The sequence below is a fragment of the Coloeus monedula genome (genome assembly GCF_965178545.1).
Source record: "Coloeus monedula genome assembly, chromosome: 7".
NCBI lineage: Eukaryota > Metazoa > Chordata > Aves > Passeriformes > Corvidae > Coloeus > Coloeus monedula.
Window position 1 is genome coordinate 13,637,402 of NC_138787.1, and position 17,552 is coordinate 13,654,953.

At 40.4% G+C, this 17,552-nt stretch overlaps 1 protein-coding gene across 5 annotated transcripts in view; it reads left to right on the forward strand.

Moving 5' to 3' along the window:
* The window catches only part of INO80D (INO80 complex subunit D), a 46,170-nt gene that overhangs the window by 17,117 nt on the left and 11,501 nt on the right, over positions 1–17,552 (forward strand). For 4 of the 5 annotated variants that reach the window (XM_082285160.1, XM_082285162.1, XM_082285164.1 and 1 more), the window contains exons 6-12: positions 2,454–2,562; positions 8,445–8,669; positions 10,601–10,710; positions 12,595–12,728; positions 14,185–14,402; positions 14,804–14,961; positions 15,940–17,132. In XM_082285160.1, the coding sequence (XP_082141286.1) occupies positions 2,454–2,562; positions 8,445–8,669; positions 10,601–10,710; positions 12,595–12,728; positions 14,185–14,402; positions 14,804–14,961; positions 15,940–17,108 (2,123 nt within the window). In that variant the 3' untranslated portion in view covers positions 17,109–17,132. Of the gene's footprint in view, positions 1–2,453; positions 2,563–8,444; positions 8,670–10,600; positions 10,711–12,594; positions 12,729–14,184; positions 14,403–14,803; positions 14,962–15,939; positions 17,504–17,552 lie in introns of those variants that run through there. The other variant, XM_082285163.1, reaches the window with a different exon arrangement.

Here is a 17,552-nt window from a genome sequence, read left to right on the forward strand (position 1 = left end):
GTGAAAATGTAAGCAAATATAACCAAATTGGTGTTATGGTAGTAGTGCTCTAGAAAACTTTGAAAAGGCCACTGACCTTGTGGCTGATTTGTCTGATTGTGAATATAGACCTAGGCACACCTATCTGTCCTTTTTATCTTCCTCACCCTCCAAAGTTACTTTTCTGCTTAGTTTTAGATTGTACATTTCTAACAAGTAAAATACTGGCAGGGAAAAGTAAATAGGAGTCTGTGTGATATAAGGAGGAACACCATTTATGATGTTTAAAATAAAAAAAGACTTCAAATAAATCTGGACATTCCCTAGATAATGTCTTATTTAATTGCAAGCATCGGTAATTTTTGCTATTTCAATTAACTTTTTCTTAATTTGCTGTTAAAATCTGCCCTTTAGCACTCATGGGATAGTTTGACTGTTTGTTCAGAAGATAATTAGCATCCCATAGAATGTCTCCAAAGGAAATTGTTCTTCAGAAGACAGCTTTGATGGTCCTATATACAGTGCAGATCTTTAGAGGAATGGCAACTCCAGAGGCATTTCTGAGTGTCACAGACCTCAATAGCTTAGAAAATGACCTGTATTTCAAAAGACTGTAGAAAGATCCCTTTCTGTGCTTAATGTTTTACATTCTCAAGTTGTGAGGAGAATACGTTTTCCTAAAAACGAGGCACAGTAAAAATAAGAAACAGTTAGACCTATACACATACAGTTAGGCAGGTGCATAACAGTACATGGATGCATTTAGAACAGTTTATATTTGGCAAAGTAAAGGAATTTACATATTAATTACGTGAGAGTGGAAAATTTATTTGTTATTTCTTCATTATAAGCCTTAATATTAAAAACTAGTCATGCTGGTTCAGGGAATTTCAGGATTTCTTCTCTATATTTGAGCAGTACTAGAGATGACTGCACAGAATCTTTCAAAAGATTAAGCCAGTTTTATGTGTACCAACATCAGAGCCATGTAACTGGATATTAATGTAACTGCAGTCTTCAGTGTCAGTATAGCCGAATCTGGATTAGATTTTATTCCTTGCTTTCTGCAGTGCCCAGGAGAAGCAAAACAACACAATTTCTGATTTTGTTTTTAAACTTTGGGTAAACAATTTGTTGTGTGGTTGTCAATTGGGGACATCTTTATGGAATGATTAAATTGTTTTTTCATTCCCATATGGAAGGGACAACAGGAAAAAGAAACATTCAAGTTGAAAGTATAATTCTGACATTTTATCAAGTATCTTAAGGTATCTTAATTTAGTTCAAATGTATGTCTTAAAAATAAGCGCAAAAAATAAATTTGGTAGGATGCTGAAGTTCCTGAAAATTTGGGTTTCTTGTATGTGTGGTTCATGTTTAAGTGCTGGTTCTATATGATGAAGATGTATTCCAAGCATATGTGTGTGTGTGTCTAACTCCAAAAGTATGTGACCAAGTACTGATTGATGCATTTCCCAAATTCAAAGCATCTGGCTTCAGAATCATCTCAGATATAGTTGTTTAGTTTTAGCAAAAATGAAATGCTCCTTAACTCTGTCCATTTTCAAGGAGCACACAAGAAAATGGAAAAGAAAAATGCTGGCTTGTAAATGCAGCAATGGGATTTTATCCCATCTGCTGCAAGAAAGTGGCAAGAATGTCACTGGATGTGGGAGAGAGAGTAGGAAAAGCTACAAAAGATGAAGTTCCAGATAAAATGTTCCACCTGAGAACTTACTGGCCTCTTTCTGGCTGTCCTGTTCAACAGCTGTGTGTAGATTGACTAACTGAGGCTGCTGGAGCACACCTTAAGTTGATCATACTGCATCATCATTAAGTGAAAACATGCTGCTTGGTGAAAGTGCAAGAGTGTTTGTATCTCTCCCTTTATCTCTTTCTTCATGCTAATATGTGCATTTGGCAGGCAATTACAGAGACTGAGCAGAGGAACATCCTGGGTAGCTGTGTATCTATCTCTGTCTGTTCTGCTGTGTCTTACAGTTTTCATATTCTTCTATGAAGAAGAAGGGGCACAGAGAAGGGGGCAGAATATAAACAGAAATGAAATTGGCCTATTTAGATCATATAGTATTAAAATTTACCAAGTAGTCAGTTCTTCATGACAGGGACTTCTCTCTTACCTCATACTTTTATGAAGACTGCAGTATTTCTCTGTGGGTAAGAAAGCTGGTGATTTTTCTTCCACTGTTTATGGATAAAGAAGCCAGTAAGGATTTTAAAAAGAAAACTCAGTTATGACAAAAATCAGTGCATGCTGTTTGCACACTACCACACTTAGAACAGAGCTGTTACTGTAGCTTTTCCTGTGTAATTGAGAATACTGCATGATTTAATCAAACGTAATTATGCTTGCAACTATGCTATACATTCATCTTTTGTGCCTTAGGTTGCTCAGAGGCTTATATAAGGGAGATGCTCTTTTCATCCAACTTCCATGTTTTCAATTCCCTTAGGGCTGGATTGGTCTGAAGACAGTGGAGAAGAGTTGGAGGATTCAGAGCAAACCTCCCCGTACCAGGTTGCGTGGTCTATCCGAGAAAGCCTCGGCTATGAGAGACCTGAGTGAGTATGATTCTTTAGTATTCATGCTGGCCTTGATGGAATAAATCATGTAAATGTGAGTTTCACTTCAAGTGGAGTCAGTGGAACCTAAGCACTTGTTCAAGTGTTTTGCTGAAACAAAGGATTGTTTGAACTCATTTGTTTGTAAGAGCTATGGAACAGCTTGTCACCTTCTGTCCCAGTTTCCAGCTAACTTAGAGACCTTTGTGCAGTCTGCTATCAGAAGGATGCATCAGGAAAGGATTTAAGCTTGTTAGCCTAAATTTAATTGAGTTTAGTGGGATTTATTCATGAACTTGTGTGCCTTGATGATTGGAGGTCCTGAATTAGAATCAAATGGGGTTGCTGTTGGTTTCTTGTCTTTCCTACTGTTTGTGAATAACTTTGTTAGCAAACTTGCTACATTTTACTCAGTAATTCTTATGATAATTATGTAGGCTATTGTTTTAATGTGCTTTTTTAAAGGCCGTGGTATTTCTTTTCGTAATTAAGTGTTGAATAAACCTCTGTCAATACTTGTGAGCATTGAAAGGAAGTTATGGGATCAAAAGGATAAGCAGAAGCAGGAATTAGCTGCTGGTGCAGAAAGGCCTTTGATGTTCTCCATATACTGCTATGTCACAAATCTAAACTTACAACAGGATATGATAATATATGTCTATTAATGTAAATTTAAAGGTGCACAGTTAAAGCATCCCAAGTATAGTATTATAACAAAACTGTCATATGTTGTTAACAAAGAAATGGGAGTCTCAGTAGAATTTGTTTCTGTAACATGACTCTCATTCGCTATGCAACTGGGCTTTTTGATACTACTACTTTTCCCTATATTTTAAATTTTTAACTACCACTAACACTTAGAATAATGATGTTAATGAAACCTTATTTTGTTGTTATGATGTTGTTACAAATTCTGAAACTTACTAGAATTTCCTGACATCTCTGAAGATTGTCCTCAAGGTGAACAACAAAGCTGTATCTCTGTTGTCAGGACACACACCAGGATGCTAAATCTTGAGAATCTTCAGCGCATCAAAGCTATTAAGGAGTGTGTAGAGTCCACTTTTTTTAAAATAAAAGGGTCTTCTTTTGTTATGAGTGACCGTCATTTTTTAGGGCATCAGCAGTTACAGAGTGAGCTCTCACAAACATTACTTTTAACTTAAAAGGCAACTTTTAAATAAAGTGTTTTGGGAAAACATGAACAGACTTTCAGACTTTTATATCAAACATAATTTTTCACAGCAGATATATCTATTAAATAACTTTCCTTGCGTTCTTCTTTCTTTGACATTTGATTTGATTCTTCCATAGATCCCTATTTTTTTTGTCAACTTATAAAGGTCGTCTCTGTGTGTTTTGTCTTCTGTTTGTCTTAACTTCCTCTGGATTCTTCCTACTCTTTTCACATACTGAGAGAAAATAATACCTTGTCTTGACATTTTCTGTTCCATTCTAGCACTTTGTATGCCTCAGTTAAATACTATCTTAACTATGCATGATAGATACATTTTTGTATGCAATTGGCTGCTTTTGGACTTCCATCAGCCTGCCCAGTGTTAGCTCTTCAACAACTTGTACTAATTTTGATTATCGATAAGCATTCACTTAATGTCAGCCTTCTAAAACTTTAGCTCCTATTCTGAAAACTTCTGTAGAGGTTTTTATTACCTGAAATGTTTCACTTTGACACTTCTGCAGTGTGGTGTGTCTGCTGCTGAAGATGAATTAGTTCAGGCTGTTTCTGGGGAGATTTGATTTGTCAAAGTGACTCTGTCTTGCTGATCTGGCAGTGCAGACTGGTGACTCCTAAAGTCACATACTTAAACTTACGGGATTTAATTGCTGGTTTTCATAGTAAAATTAAAGCTCTTTTTTCTCTGTTCATTTGTGTCTGAGCTTGTGGTCCCCACCAGCTAACTCCATTCTGTCCTTTTCCTTTTGACTCCATGGAAGACAGTGGAAGGAATGCTTCTCAGAATAGACTATTGAAAGAAAGTGAACAGTTAATTTCTGCTTTACTGGACAGCAGGTTCTCAGCATTTCTGCTTGTGTGATTGTGGGGGAAACCTCTATTGAACTTCTCGTGTGATACTCTAGCTGCTCTTAAACTCTCAAAAATTCACCAGATTTGTTTAAAATTAATGTCTTAACAGTGTCCTGGTTTTGGCTGGGATAGTGCTCATTTTCTTCTTAGTAGCTGGCACAGTGCTGTGTTTTGGGTTCAGTACAAGAACAATGTTATAACGCTCTGATGGTTTGGTTGTTGCTAAGTAGTGCTTACCCTAAGTCAAGGACACTTCAGTTCCCTGTGCTCTGCCAGAGAGGGGGTGCACCAGAAGCCATGAGGGAGCACAGCTGGGACAGCTGACCCCAGCTGGCCAAGGGGATACTCCACAGCCTAGAACAGCATGGCCGGTACATAAACTGGGGGGAGCTGGCTGGGAGAGGCCAATCACTACTCAGTGGTCAGGCTGAACATCAGTCGCATCACTTGTGTTTCTTGGTTTGTTTTTTTTTTTTCATTACAGTACATAGTAGTATTATATTTTCCTTTGTTTTCACTAATAAGCTGTTCTTAGCTCAAGCCATGAGGTGTTTTTTTTCTGATTCCCCTCCCCATCCCATTGGTGGGAACAGGGAGAAGTGGGCATGCTGGGAGAGGGAGCATGCAGCACTGTGGTACTTAGTTGCTGGATGGGGTTAAACCATGACTACAGTAATATATTTTTTGGTTCACTTGCCTTCTGGCCTTTTAATCTGCAAAATTCACATTGTTGCAATCATCTGTGGAAACGCAGGCCAAATGTTTGCTTTTATTATTCTGTGCTTTAATTTTGAAAAATTGTGTTCCTATGCTCCCAGGATTTCGGGATGCAGTGCTTCGAGGCAGGCACAAATGTTTGAGTTCAAATATCATAGGAGTTGGCAGTGGGCACAGTGCAGGCTGGGTGCTGGCAGAGAAGGTTGCTGGGGTGGGAGGAATCCCTTGTGGGAGCAGCAATTTGGAGAGAAAGCAGGGGCTGTTCCCTGCTGCAGAATACTGAAGCTTCCCCCTAGATTATTTGATTACTGAGTCTGGTATCTTAGAAAGTACTGGAAAACAAATTACTTTTTAACAAAGTGTTTTTTCACTTCCTACACTGAAATATAGATAAAGCAAACATTTTAAGTAGCAAGTTTGAAAAGGGAGTGCGAGTCCCTCCTCATACCAGCACGCTCAAAGGATCAAATACCAACGCTGTGTTGTCAAAAGTTGGATTTAATAACTCCCAATAAGTAGAATAACTAAAAGAAAGAAGGGAAGGTTCTTCAAAACGCTCTGTAAGGAGGGATTTAAAGTGTAGTTACTGGGGTGTCTCAGAATAGAGAGCATGTTCTCCTTGTTCCCTGGTGGTGCCTGGCTGCTTGTGCTACCCTTTTGCTCTTCCTTTCTGCTGCTTCGTGCTGTCTTTGTTTTCTTCATGAACACTCAGCAATAATCCCCCTGATGTTTCCACATGACAGTCTGAAAGGGAAGGGTTGGGAAAAAACATTTTGGATTATCAAATGGCTCGTGTGCACTTTCAGAAATCTTTGTAAAAATGAAATGCCACACATTAAGTTGAACTTCAGAAGTTCCTTATGCAGCTTAGGAGAATAAATAGAATTTGGCAAACTTGTTTATGAAAGAACAACAATAAAAGTATCTTTCATTTTCATGACTTGCCTATTGAAAAAAAAAGGGAGGTTTTATTTTGATATTTTTATGTTTCTTTGAACATATAAATGTTTTGGCTAATCTTACTGGCCTGGGAACAAAGTTCTGAACAGGCTTTTAGAAACTGTTTGGCTCAAAATAAGCCCTTGCCCACTGCAGGCATGATTTCTTTCTATACCTTTGATATATGTCTTCATCCACTTTCTAAAAAAGATCTCATAAACTGAAGATCAAAAATATTTTAGCAAAAAATGACATTTTTTCTGGCTCTTTCAATGTGAGAGAAGTAAAAAGTCTCAAATATAGAGAAATGTACATTAAAAAACACTTTCCACCCAAAAGAAACTTATTTCCCCTAAGGAATACTCCTGTTACTATTAATTTTTAACCATATCTAAAATTAAATCAGTAGCTTTGTTTTTAAGTCTTGGCCTAGAGCAGTAATGAAATACCTAACATTTTAAACCTACCTATAAATATCCATGTATTCCTCTTTTATTAATACATTGGAAAAAGGAAAATCTAAATTGAATAGCCCACAGTTAATTTTTTATAAACAGGTAGTTTTCCCCAGTAAGCATTCTTTCCTAAGAGATCTTAAAAGTGTATTTTCTTTTAATTTTCAATGTAAAAATATTCTAAACATTACATATGTTAAATATTTTTAACAGGTTATATCTGCTGCTAAGCATGTAATTGCAGAGGTTAATTACTTTTAATTTATGCTTCTTGAAAATAAGCTGTAATCTATTTTAACAGACAAAATACACAGTATGGTTGACTTTACATAAAACTTCATAAAAACGTGCATTTGTGCCAGAGGCAGTGTTTGCTGCTGTGGAGTTTTCGAGGAAAGCCGTAGTGGAGATGGCTGCAGTCTCTTCCATTTGGCGTTTGTGTAAATAGAGTCAGAGTTTCCAGGAGATGAAGTAGGTCTTCAGTATATTGCCTTTTGGGGACAGATCTGCTGTCTGCATTTCTGGATCTTACTTTATTTAGTAAATATCATGCCTGGTATTCCACATCTCTTGCATCTCAGTGGTGGCCTCCTTTGCTCTGCACAGGTTTGGGTGTCAGCTCATGCAGTCCCACGGGCTCTGAACATTGCGAGCTTTTCATTTGCTTCATTTGCTTGGATTTCTCTTCTTTCCTCTGCCCTTTCTTTGTGTTACAGATAGGAAAGTTGGCAAAAAGTTTCTCTGTTCTTAAAGAAAAAACTTAAAGGAAAAACTGAACAAAGAGTGTGCTTAGATTCAGCATGTGTATTTTGTCACTCCATGAACAAAAACCTCATTCTGCAAACTAGTGTTTGTTGTGGAGAACTTCTGGGTAGCTTCATGGACCTTGTTGTTTTAACAAGTTCCAGTGATGATTTTCGGTTTCATGCCTTTTACTTCATTTGACTGAACGTGTTGATGTGATTTGATGGTCTTGTTGATATGTGCCTGGACATTCAGAGAGCCAAGATAAATGGAGAAGGGCTTTCTTAAGCAAACAAAGAGTTGGATTAGTCCTTGATCTGGTCATTGCTTAGCCCTGGTCTGATCTTTCCCTCAGTATCTTTGGAGTTAAATGTGAATTTCTTCTCTGCTTATTGTACTGTAACTCAGCTGCAACTCTGCAACACAGGGAAATCAGTATCAGCTGTTAGCTGTGTTAATCTGTGTTTTGGTTTAAAAATTAATACACCACCTGGCAGAAAAAAAGGAATTGGAAAAAGTCAGCAGTTTTGGTACTTGTTAGAATTTGACCATCTTCTCCAGCATGATCTTTCCTCGATAAATTCCTGCTACACAACTCCCCACCCTTGTCCTCTCCATTAATTGCACTTTGATTTAAGCATTGGTCTCATTTGCTGAGACATTTACAGTAAATAAAGGTTAACAGTATAGATTTCTTTTTGAACAGCAGGCTCTAGACATTTACATGTGTCAGACTTGATGATAAATTAATGTAACCTCTAATAATGACATACTAAGAAAGGCAAATACCTTTAGAATTTAAAAGGGATCCTCCTCTTACTATTTCTCAAGCATCCCTGCCTGATTTCAGTGTTTGGATGTTTGCGTGGCTAGAAGATGGATGCCAACTTAACAATTCTATTAAAATGATAAATTAGCTTAGTGGGAAAAAAACCCAGCAGTATCTTAAAGCATATTTGTTTTTATTTTCCCTTCCTCAGGTCTGATGATGACAATGCAGATGACAGGAGTTCCAGGGTGACCAGACTTTGCACTTACTTTCAGCAGAAATACAAGCACCTCTGCCGCCTGGAGCGGGCAGAATCTCGCCAGAAGAAATGCCGGCACACGCTCCGGAAAGCCTTGCTGCAGGCGGCCAGCAGAGAGCCGGAGCGCGCAGGGCAGCTCATGCAAGAACTCCGGAGAGCTACATGTGCTTGTACCAGGTTAGACTTGCAGGACTGTGACTGCAGGAACCTGGGGCTGGGCCAGGGTGGAGATGGGCTGAGCATCCAGCAGCTGAAATGATGAGCTCTGAAACTGGTAGTCATGCACAAGGCAGAAAATCCATGACACATAAATGCCTGTCAGTGGAGTGAAATAAATGGGGCATACAGAGTTTTCCATGAAGACAGGCCTTCTCCAGCTTTATGTTTTAAAATGTGGATAGTTTGTTCAGCAGTACCTGGGCCCAAATATCTGGTACTTTACTATGCCAGTAGAAGGTGTGTAGTCTGGTCTGCAGTTCACTGCTTAAATTCAGATTTCATTTTTCAGACAGCTTTTTTTGAAAAGTCTGTATCTCCTCTTAATTATCTTCCCAGCAGACAAATTTAAGCTCATGCTTTTTGTTAGATTTAACTCAATCTAACATTAAATAAAACTTGGCAACAAAATACATAACTTCTAACAACTTTGAAGGTTACCTTCTGTGGGAATTCTTTCTAGATAATGTCAATATCCCTCCAGCTCTCAGCATATGGAGAGTTGGTTGATTCATATTCGTGCAGGAATAGACTAAGTCTGAACCCTGATGTTACATTTGGGGTATCAGAAGCATCCTTTTGCTGTTGTGGTTTTGCTTTACAGGATGTGTGACTGTGGGGTGTAGTGGATAGATGAGATGCAGATTGGAGCTAGGTACGGAGAGTATATTCTTTTTAATGGGATGTTTTTGTTCCTTGACAGTGGGATGTGGTTCATGAGAGTTGGAGGGTTTGTTGTTGGGGAGGTGGACTGATGCTGAAGAGCTGCTCTGAGGTGTAACATAGAAGTCCATTACTGGTTTACAAAGTTGTGTATAAATTTCTCCAAACTTAAACTACAGCAAAACTTCACCTGAACTGACAAGCTCTTGCTGGTTTTTTCCCTATTTTTTTGCCCTTTATTAAGCAAAAAAAGTTTCCATTGTTTTGGGTAGACCAGCAAAGCCAGGTATGCCTGTCATCACTGCTCTGGTCAATTTAAGTAACCACAGAGTCTTTTCAGATACAAAATTTTTCACAGGAATAATACTGCTAACTTTGCTCAGTCAAAATGCAGTTGATGACAGAAATGGCTGAAGGAAAACAGTCAGGCTACAGACAGCTTTTTGTCAACCTAGAAAACAACGTGTACAGAGGTGCAAGTCAGCCCTGGAATCGCCAGCTTTATCTCCATGAAGGTGACACATGCCTGGAGAGCAGGCTAACCCCAAGCGAGCTGTGTAATGCTTGAGTGCTCGTCCACACTGCTGTCTGGTCGCCTGCTTGCAGCTCAGGCTCAAAGCATAGAGGTTGTGCTGGGGAAACGCCCAGCTCCGGGCACCTGCTGGTGGATTGGGCTGTAGCACCTTGATGAAGGAGAGCTTTTATCCATGTTGAGCACGCTCAGGCTCTGCCACTCCAGAGCTCAGTCTAAGTTTGTCTGAGCACATGCTTGCATGTAAGCTCTGGGGATGCTCGGCATGTTTTTGATTTATGAACAGGCTTGGAAGTGCACTTGACTCCCATCTAGGCATACCCAATACATTGAATTCTAAAGATCGACCTCATTTTGAGGGTCACCTGTGTTGACACTCACGTACTGCTGCCCTTGGCTCTGTTGCAAGGTGTTGTAATATTTACATGGTAGTAGCACATAGCACCTCTCATTACAATCAAGGCCCTGTGAAATAAGCAATAATCTTGTTACTACAGTCACACCTTCACCTGTCATTGACATCTATTCTGTGTCCCTGTGTAGAGCCTGGTAGTAGTGTGCACCCATCTGGATCATGACACACACACGTGTGTTACAATTTTTCATCCTACTGCGCCACATTCAGTATAATAATTATGTTAAGTAACCACCCAAGACTGGGGGTTTGTCTCTAAACTCTTTTATGCTTTCTTTTCAGCACAAGCCAAGCAAGGCAGAGAGATGCAGAACCAACAATCTGCAGTGGAACTTCGAAGGGAGAGCAGTGCACTAACAAGGCCCTTCCATTCACCAGGCACTGTTTTCAGCGTATCCTCTTAACTCTGTTAGGGAGTTGCATTCAGGCGTGGAAGCTGTTCTGTTTTGGGGGTTTTTTGTTTGTTAGATTTTTGCATTGACAAATAAGTTTTTACACAGAAATACCTATTGTTAGTGTGTTGTCAATTTGCTTTTAATTTGGCTGTGTGATTTGGGTCTGTAGACAGTGAAGATAAGTAGTTTGCTACTGGTATCTGTAATAGGAACATCATTTTACTTTGTAAGCTGTATTTAGTGTGTGCAAGAAACCTTTACAAAATGATCATCCTTCACAATGACTTGGTACAAACCATGTGGCTTTCAGCCTCTTGGCTTTCATGCAGCTATTTGTAGGTTCCACTAGACCACCTTCCGCTGACAGTTTTATGGAAAAAGGTTTTTATACATAGTATAAAAAGATGGCTTACACTGACTAGAAAGATGGAAATCATATTTTGTGTTGTTCAAAGAAGCAGAATAGAAGGAGTCACAGAACCTCATAGTCTTGATGTGAAAGGGTTCTCTGTGCTTGGAATTTCAAGCAAAGCCTGGAAAGGATGTTAAAAGTCAATGGCCGAAGATCGCAGAAAGGAGAGAGCACATTAGATGTGAGTTTTGGTTCTGAAGGCTGTAAAAAGGCAGACTTATGACCTGTAATACTTAAAAATTCTACAGACTTTGTCTTTTTTGTTTTTACCTGAAGAATTGTTGGTACCTTTGTTGGGGTGACTCCTTTTGCTGGAGCTTTTGGTTTTGATATTAAAAGTGACTAGTGCTGATATGTTCAGCTACTACCAGGCTGCAGCACCTTTTCAATCTTTTTGTTTTGCAGATGCCTTGTTTTTGTTGGTTGATTTTTTGCAGGCCACTTAAAAGCAGTTTGCAGAGCAGTTCAAAACCTCTATGAGAGAGCACCGTGGTGTGCAGCTGTGTTTGGGATTTGCCTCATGATTCTGATTTTTTTGTTGGGGTGTTTTTTAAATTTTAAGTGGTCTTGTTTGTTGGTGTGTGTAGAGCAGGGTAGTCTAGAGTAGTGATTTTGCATGTATGCCCATTTTTTCTTTCTGCATTTTCTTCTCTAAAATGAACAGGTTCTTGATTCTGACCCATCCATCCAAGTCTGCTATCCTGCTATCTGGATTGTTCTGCAGGTTTTTCATTTTCTTTGTCCTTTTGTTTTGTTTTGTTTTAACATTTTATGAACATACATAGTGATGTTGAGGTCTGACAACTGTTCAAGATGGAAGGAGTGCTTCTAATGTTGCTTGAAAAAAGACACAATGAAATATCTGTTTGATTTGCTGTAAGTCTGGAAACATTTTTCTCCTGCTAGGGATTTTTCTGAAGGAAATTCAGCAAGCTTACATTTGGATTTACTTGACCTTTCTGTCTGCTTTCACATCTTTTTTTCAGAGGAGCAGGAAGGATCTTGAAACTTCTTTGTCTGTGCTCTAAAGATAAATGCCAGGAATGTACCTTAAAAGATTGAATTAAGAAATACTCTTTCTTTAATGTTTCAGTATGGATTGTCATTAGTCTGTAAGGAAATAGTCCTGTTGACTACACTGTTCCAACTGCTACTATTGATCTATTGATTTAGACTCCAGGAAAAGGCTTCTTTTTGCTAAGAACTCATTAGTGAAATGGCTGCTTTTATAAAACTATCTCAGTATATAATAAAATCATTAGAGATTCTGCATGAATGCAGTTTTTTCACTTTGAAAGTTGGGTTTGAGCCTTACCTAGCTTTGAACTTGAATAGCAATCTTAAGGTACTCATTAAAAATAGTGTCTATGGACAGATATAGTTGAAGGCTCTGATCTTTATCAGATTGATAAATCAAAGGGCGTTCCTCCACCGTTGTCTGGTGTTATTCCTGATGCAGAAACACACAGATATCTTATTGAACCGTTCTCAGCAGCTCTTCTCGAGTTGCACAGCCAAGTTTGCAGATGGTCAACAGTGCTCTGTGCCAGTTTTTGACATTACACATCAGACACCTCTGTGCGAAGAACATGCCAAAAAAATGGTAAGTACAAAGCCGTAATTGTATTGATTTGTGTATTGAGATGATCAGGAGTTTTAACCCCAGTCTTCCTATGAACTCTTCCTTGACAACTAGCAAGTTTATGAACACAAGAGCTTGTTTTTTGCTATTATTATTCTTAAAAGGGTAAAATTTGCCAAACATTCCCAATTAGTATAAAGTATGTTGTGAAAATCTTTTACACAGTTTTGAGGATATAAAAAACTGTACATGAGAATATTATTCACTGGAGGAAATTTGATTATTGTCTTGAATTGGGAAATAGAAGATCATTGTGGGGGATCCTGCGGTCATTTTATTTGGGCTCACTCCTGGTCCTTGGATCTGAATATAATATGAGTGTGGTATTAGAGCACTGCATCTTAAGGAGTCTCAGTATACAGGGCCCAAAGTATTTTCTAAAGGAAATGTAGATACAATGATGCAAGTAATGGTTTTGCTACTTTATTTATCTTTTAGTAACTATTAGAATTTATCTTTAACCTCCTTCAGGGATCTGTGGATCCCAGAGAAAAAGCAGTAGCCTACCTCAAGTTGAGAGAATGGAGAAATGAAGTTGATGTCCTCTGCTCTCCTTTTATGACACCAATCTTCCAGAACAAAACCTTTAGGATAATTCACAAACCCACTTCTGTCCTGCCCCTCTTTCAATGCTTCTTGTCCTACCTTCAATTGGGTGTAAAACTGCCTGTTTTGTTTTGTTGGGTTACTGAAAGTTTTTTGTTACTCTTTTTGTCCAGCCTCTCCAATAATTGTGTATTTTGGAGTTTTTTGGATTAAAATGTGAGGGTTCGTGCTACACATCTGTATGGGGTTTCCCTCTCTTCTAGGCAATTTTCAGTATGTCTCTCAAGGTTTACTTCTGTAGCAAATACAATCCTCTGCCATTCCCAGTGTGATGGCAACTGAAGACTGATGATGGTTTGATTTATTTTTTAATGGGTCAGTGACTACTGTTCAGAAGCAATGAGGCCATAATTCTTTACCCACATCCTTACCCTAGTCGAGCAGTATTAATTTTGCCTCCTCACTGCTGTCCCTCTGTTGTGTCAATGGGCACTTGAGGATTCTGGCTTCAGCTGCTGCACATTATCCAGATTAACAGCACCTCACAATGGCGTTTTGTCTTTAATACTTACAGGAGTGCTGCTAAAGATTACAGTTTTGCACTGTTCAGTTAGGGCTTGCTATGATCGTTTTTAAGGTGACACTGCACAATCTCCTATTTACCATACCTCATAATTTGGTCTGTGTTATTTTTGCCATGGGGGTCAATGAGGAAGGAAACAGCTCAGTTTTTGAAACTGTGCCTGGGTGTAAGTTAACAATCCCTCTTACATTCCATTCCATGTGTCTGTGGAATGGCCAGGGTGAAAAAAGCAAGGAAAGTAATACTTGTTCTTAATATGCTCCCATTGGTATTGTTTCACTCCCAAAGGATAATTTCTTGAGAGGGGACAGCTCCCGTAAAGTTCAGCACCAGCAGCAGAGGAAACCCAGGAAAAAAACAAAGCCGCCTGCACTTACCAAAAAACACAAGAAGAAGAGAAGGCGAGGCCCACGCCGGCCCCAGAAACCCATTCCTCCTGCAGTGCCCCAAGGGAACCTCACCATGCCTGCCAGTGTCTCACTGCCAGTAGAGATACCCCACATACGGTCAGTGCTGTTCCTGCCCAGTTTCCCACTGCTGGCCTGAGCGTTGCCAATGACCACTGTACAAAGCCGTGACTTTCTTGTGCCAAGCAGTATCTGGAGCAGGGCTAAAAATCGCATCTCCATGTGACTGTTGAAAAAAACCTTTTGGGTGGGTCATTTTGGATTTGAGCAATGATTGGGTTTGATGGGTATAATATCTGGCTCCTGATGTTGCCTCTGACATAATTAATGAGTAGCCAAAGTGTAAGCTTCCTAAAGAAACTTCCTAAAAGCATTTTCTTCCTAGATAATGGGGGAAAAAATGTGTGGGGAAGCATCCATTGTAGATGGCTATGCACTGATAGTTGTCCTTTGGAAGAAGCAGAATTGAACACCAGGGACTAATGTTCCTTTCTGTTCAGGAGCCCCTCCACACCCGAGCTCAGTGCCGATGAGCTGCCTGATGATATCGCCAATGAAATCACAGACATTCCACATGACTTGGAATTGAATCAGGAGGACTTCTCTGATGTCCTGCCGCGGCTGCCCGATGACTTGCAAGATTTTGATTTCTTTGAAGGTACCATTTTATTTTATGCTAGCATGAACACAACCGGTGAACTGAAGAAGTGAGTGTTTCTAAACTGCATTTTGTGGAATTGCTTGCTTGCTTTCCTACAGAGGTAATAAATTCTAGAGAAGGAAGTGTGCATTTGCTCTATTGTTTGCGAGCTCTGAAGTAAAGCAGGCTTTATGATGGCTGTGTGCATAGTTTTCTGTTTGCTCATATAATTACTGCTCTGAAAATCATAATTGGTTTAGTATTTTAATAATTCATTTTACATTTTTACTGCCTGTCAGTGTTACAATTTAATCAAGAGTATTCTCAGTAATGGCATCTTTCTGCCATCGAGTGGGGCTGGAATCACAGTCAATGTTGGCCGTTGATAAAAAGAGAAGACAGTGAAAATAATATCTTTAAATACATTTTTGAAACTACCTTTTGGTGAGAAATGTACTTGAATTTCTGCATTCTAAAGCTCAGTACCTATCACATATAACAAAGAAATTAGAACAGCCTGGAGCTGGGTACGTGATTTCTTTGGTCATTTTCTGATATAACATGACATTGGACTGTGTTTGAATTGAAATTAACCTAAATTATACTGTCTGTGGAAATTTTAGGTCCAGGCTGTAATGTGGTAAGTAGAAAGAGGGGTTGTGAAACTATTTATTATTGCAGTATTGAAGAAGATCTTGCATAAGCATTTTTACTTTAATTCTAGGAAGTTTAAGAGGCATCTCCTATTGTAGTATGTGGAAGAGAAGGGGGAGAGGGGGATTTCCATTGAAGAAGAAGGTGTAATTTCACAGTTTTCTTACCTTGTGTACCTAGTAAACACTGATGAATGATATTCTGTGTACTGCAAGCCGTGCTGGAAGGCTACCATACAATGCAGCTCTGTACTGAACTGTTTGTACATCTGCAACCTTTGAGTGCTGGGGCCAGGCTCACCTGAGAGCAGCGCACTAACTGCTGGTGTCCCTGTTTCTGCAGGTAAAAATGGAGATCTTCTTCCGACCACAGAAGAGGCTGAAGAACTGGAACGGGCCCTACAGGCTGTAACTTCTCTTGAGTGCCTGAGTACCATTGGAGTACTTACACAGACAGATGGTGTGCCAGTTCAGGAGCTGTCAGATAGAGCGATAGGGGTGTTCTCTACAGGTGCTGGAGCTCCGGGAATGCAGTCCTTGAGTCGAGAGGTTAACACGGATCTGGGGGAGCTGTTGAATGGGCGTATAGTACATGATAATTTCTCCGGTCTGGAGCTGGATGAGAACTTGCTCCGTTCTGCTACCTTGTCCAACCCACCTACGCCCCTGGCAGGGCAGATCCAGGGGCAGTTCTCAGCCCCAGCCAACGTTGGCCTTACTTCTGCCACTCTGATAAGCCAGAGTGGCCTTGGGGAGAGAGCCTTCCCGGGACAGTTTCATGGACTTCATGATGGCAGCCATGCCTCCCAGAGGCCCCACCCTGCCCAGCTGCTGAGCAAGGCAGATGACCTGATCACCTCACGACAGCAATACAGCAGTGACCATTCACACTCCTCACCCCATGGAAGCCATTATGATAGTGAGCATGTGCCGTCTCCCTACAGTGACCATATCACATCCCCTCACACCACATCCTTTTCTGGTGATAACCTGGCAGCTACCTTCTCAGCAGAGATGCCCATGATGGCACAGCACTTGCTCCCAACTCAGCTGGATGTGCCACTTAGCGGGGTGGTCAACCCCAGAACTCACTGGGGAAATCTTCCTGTCAATCTTGGGGACCCCTCTCCGTTTAGCAACCTTCTTGGTGCAGATGGACACCTCCTGTCCACCTCCCTGTCCACACCACCTACCACCTCGCACTCAGAGACCACACAGCCTGCCTTCGCCACTGTGACCCCCAACAGCTCCAGTGTGCTTCCGGGGTTACCGCAGACCAGTTTCAGTGGCATGGGTCCTGCCTCCGCTGAACTCATGGGCTCCACCTCCCCTAAACAACAGCTCCCTCAGTTCAGCGCAGCCTTTGGGCACCAGCTGAGCTCTCACAGTGGCATTCCCAAGGACCTGCAGCCCAGCCACAGCTCCATAGCTCCTCCCACGGGCTTCGCAGTGACCGGTGCCACCGCTACCAGTACCAATAACGCATCCGCGCCCTTCACCACCTCCAACTGAGCTTGTCTGCCTGGCTCCCTGCAGGTAGATGGGGGACCTGTGTTTTCTATCTTTCCTTTTTTCCTTTCTCTTTATTTTGTCTGTCTTCTCTTCCCTTTTTTTTAAGAGGGGGTTGAGAAGAAAACCCCCGCTTCAGTACTGACCAGGGTTAGCCCTCTGTGAACCTTGCTGTAGCATTCACATGTGCTTGTTACGCACCGGTGCTCATTTATTGCAGGCAGGTTCACTGTTCCCCAATAATTCCTTAAGGATACAGCACAGTTACTGGATGTAATTGATCTTAGCAGTAAGACCTAGAAATGGGAAGATACCTCAGATCATTGATGCATGTTACTGTTCCCTAGGGTTTGGATCAGTGCTTGCCATCCCATTAGCATCTGGTAGAAAGTTTTCCAGTGGGCAGAAGTCTCTTGATTTATTATTTTTTTTTTTTTTAATTTACTC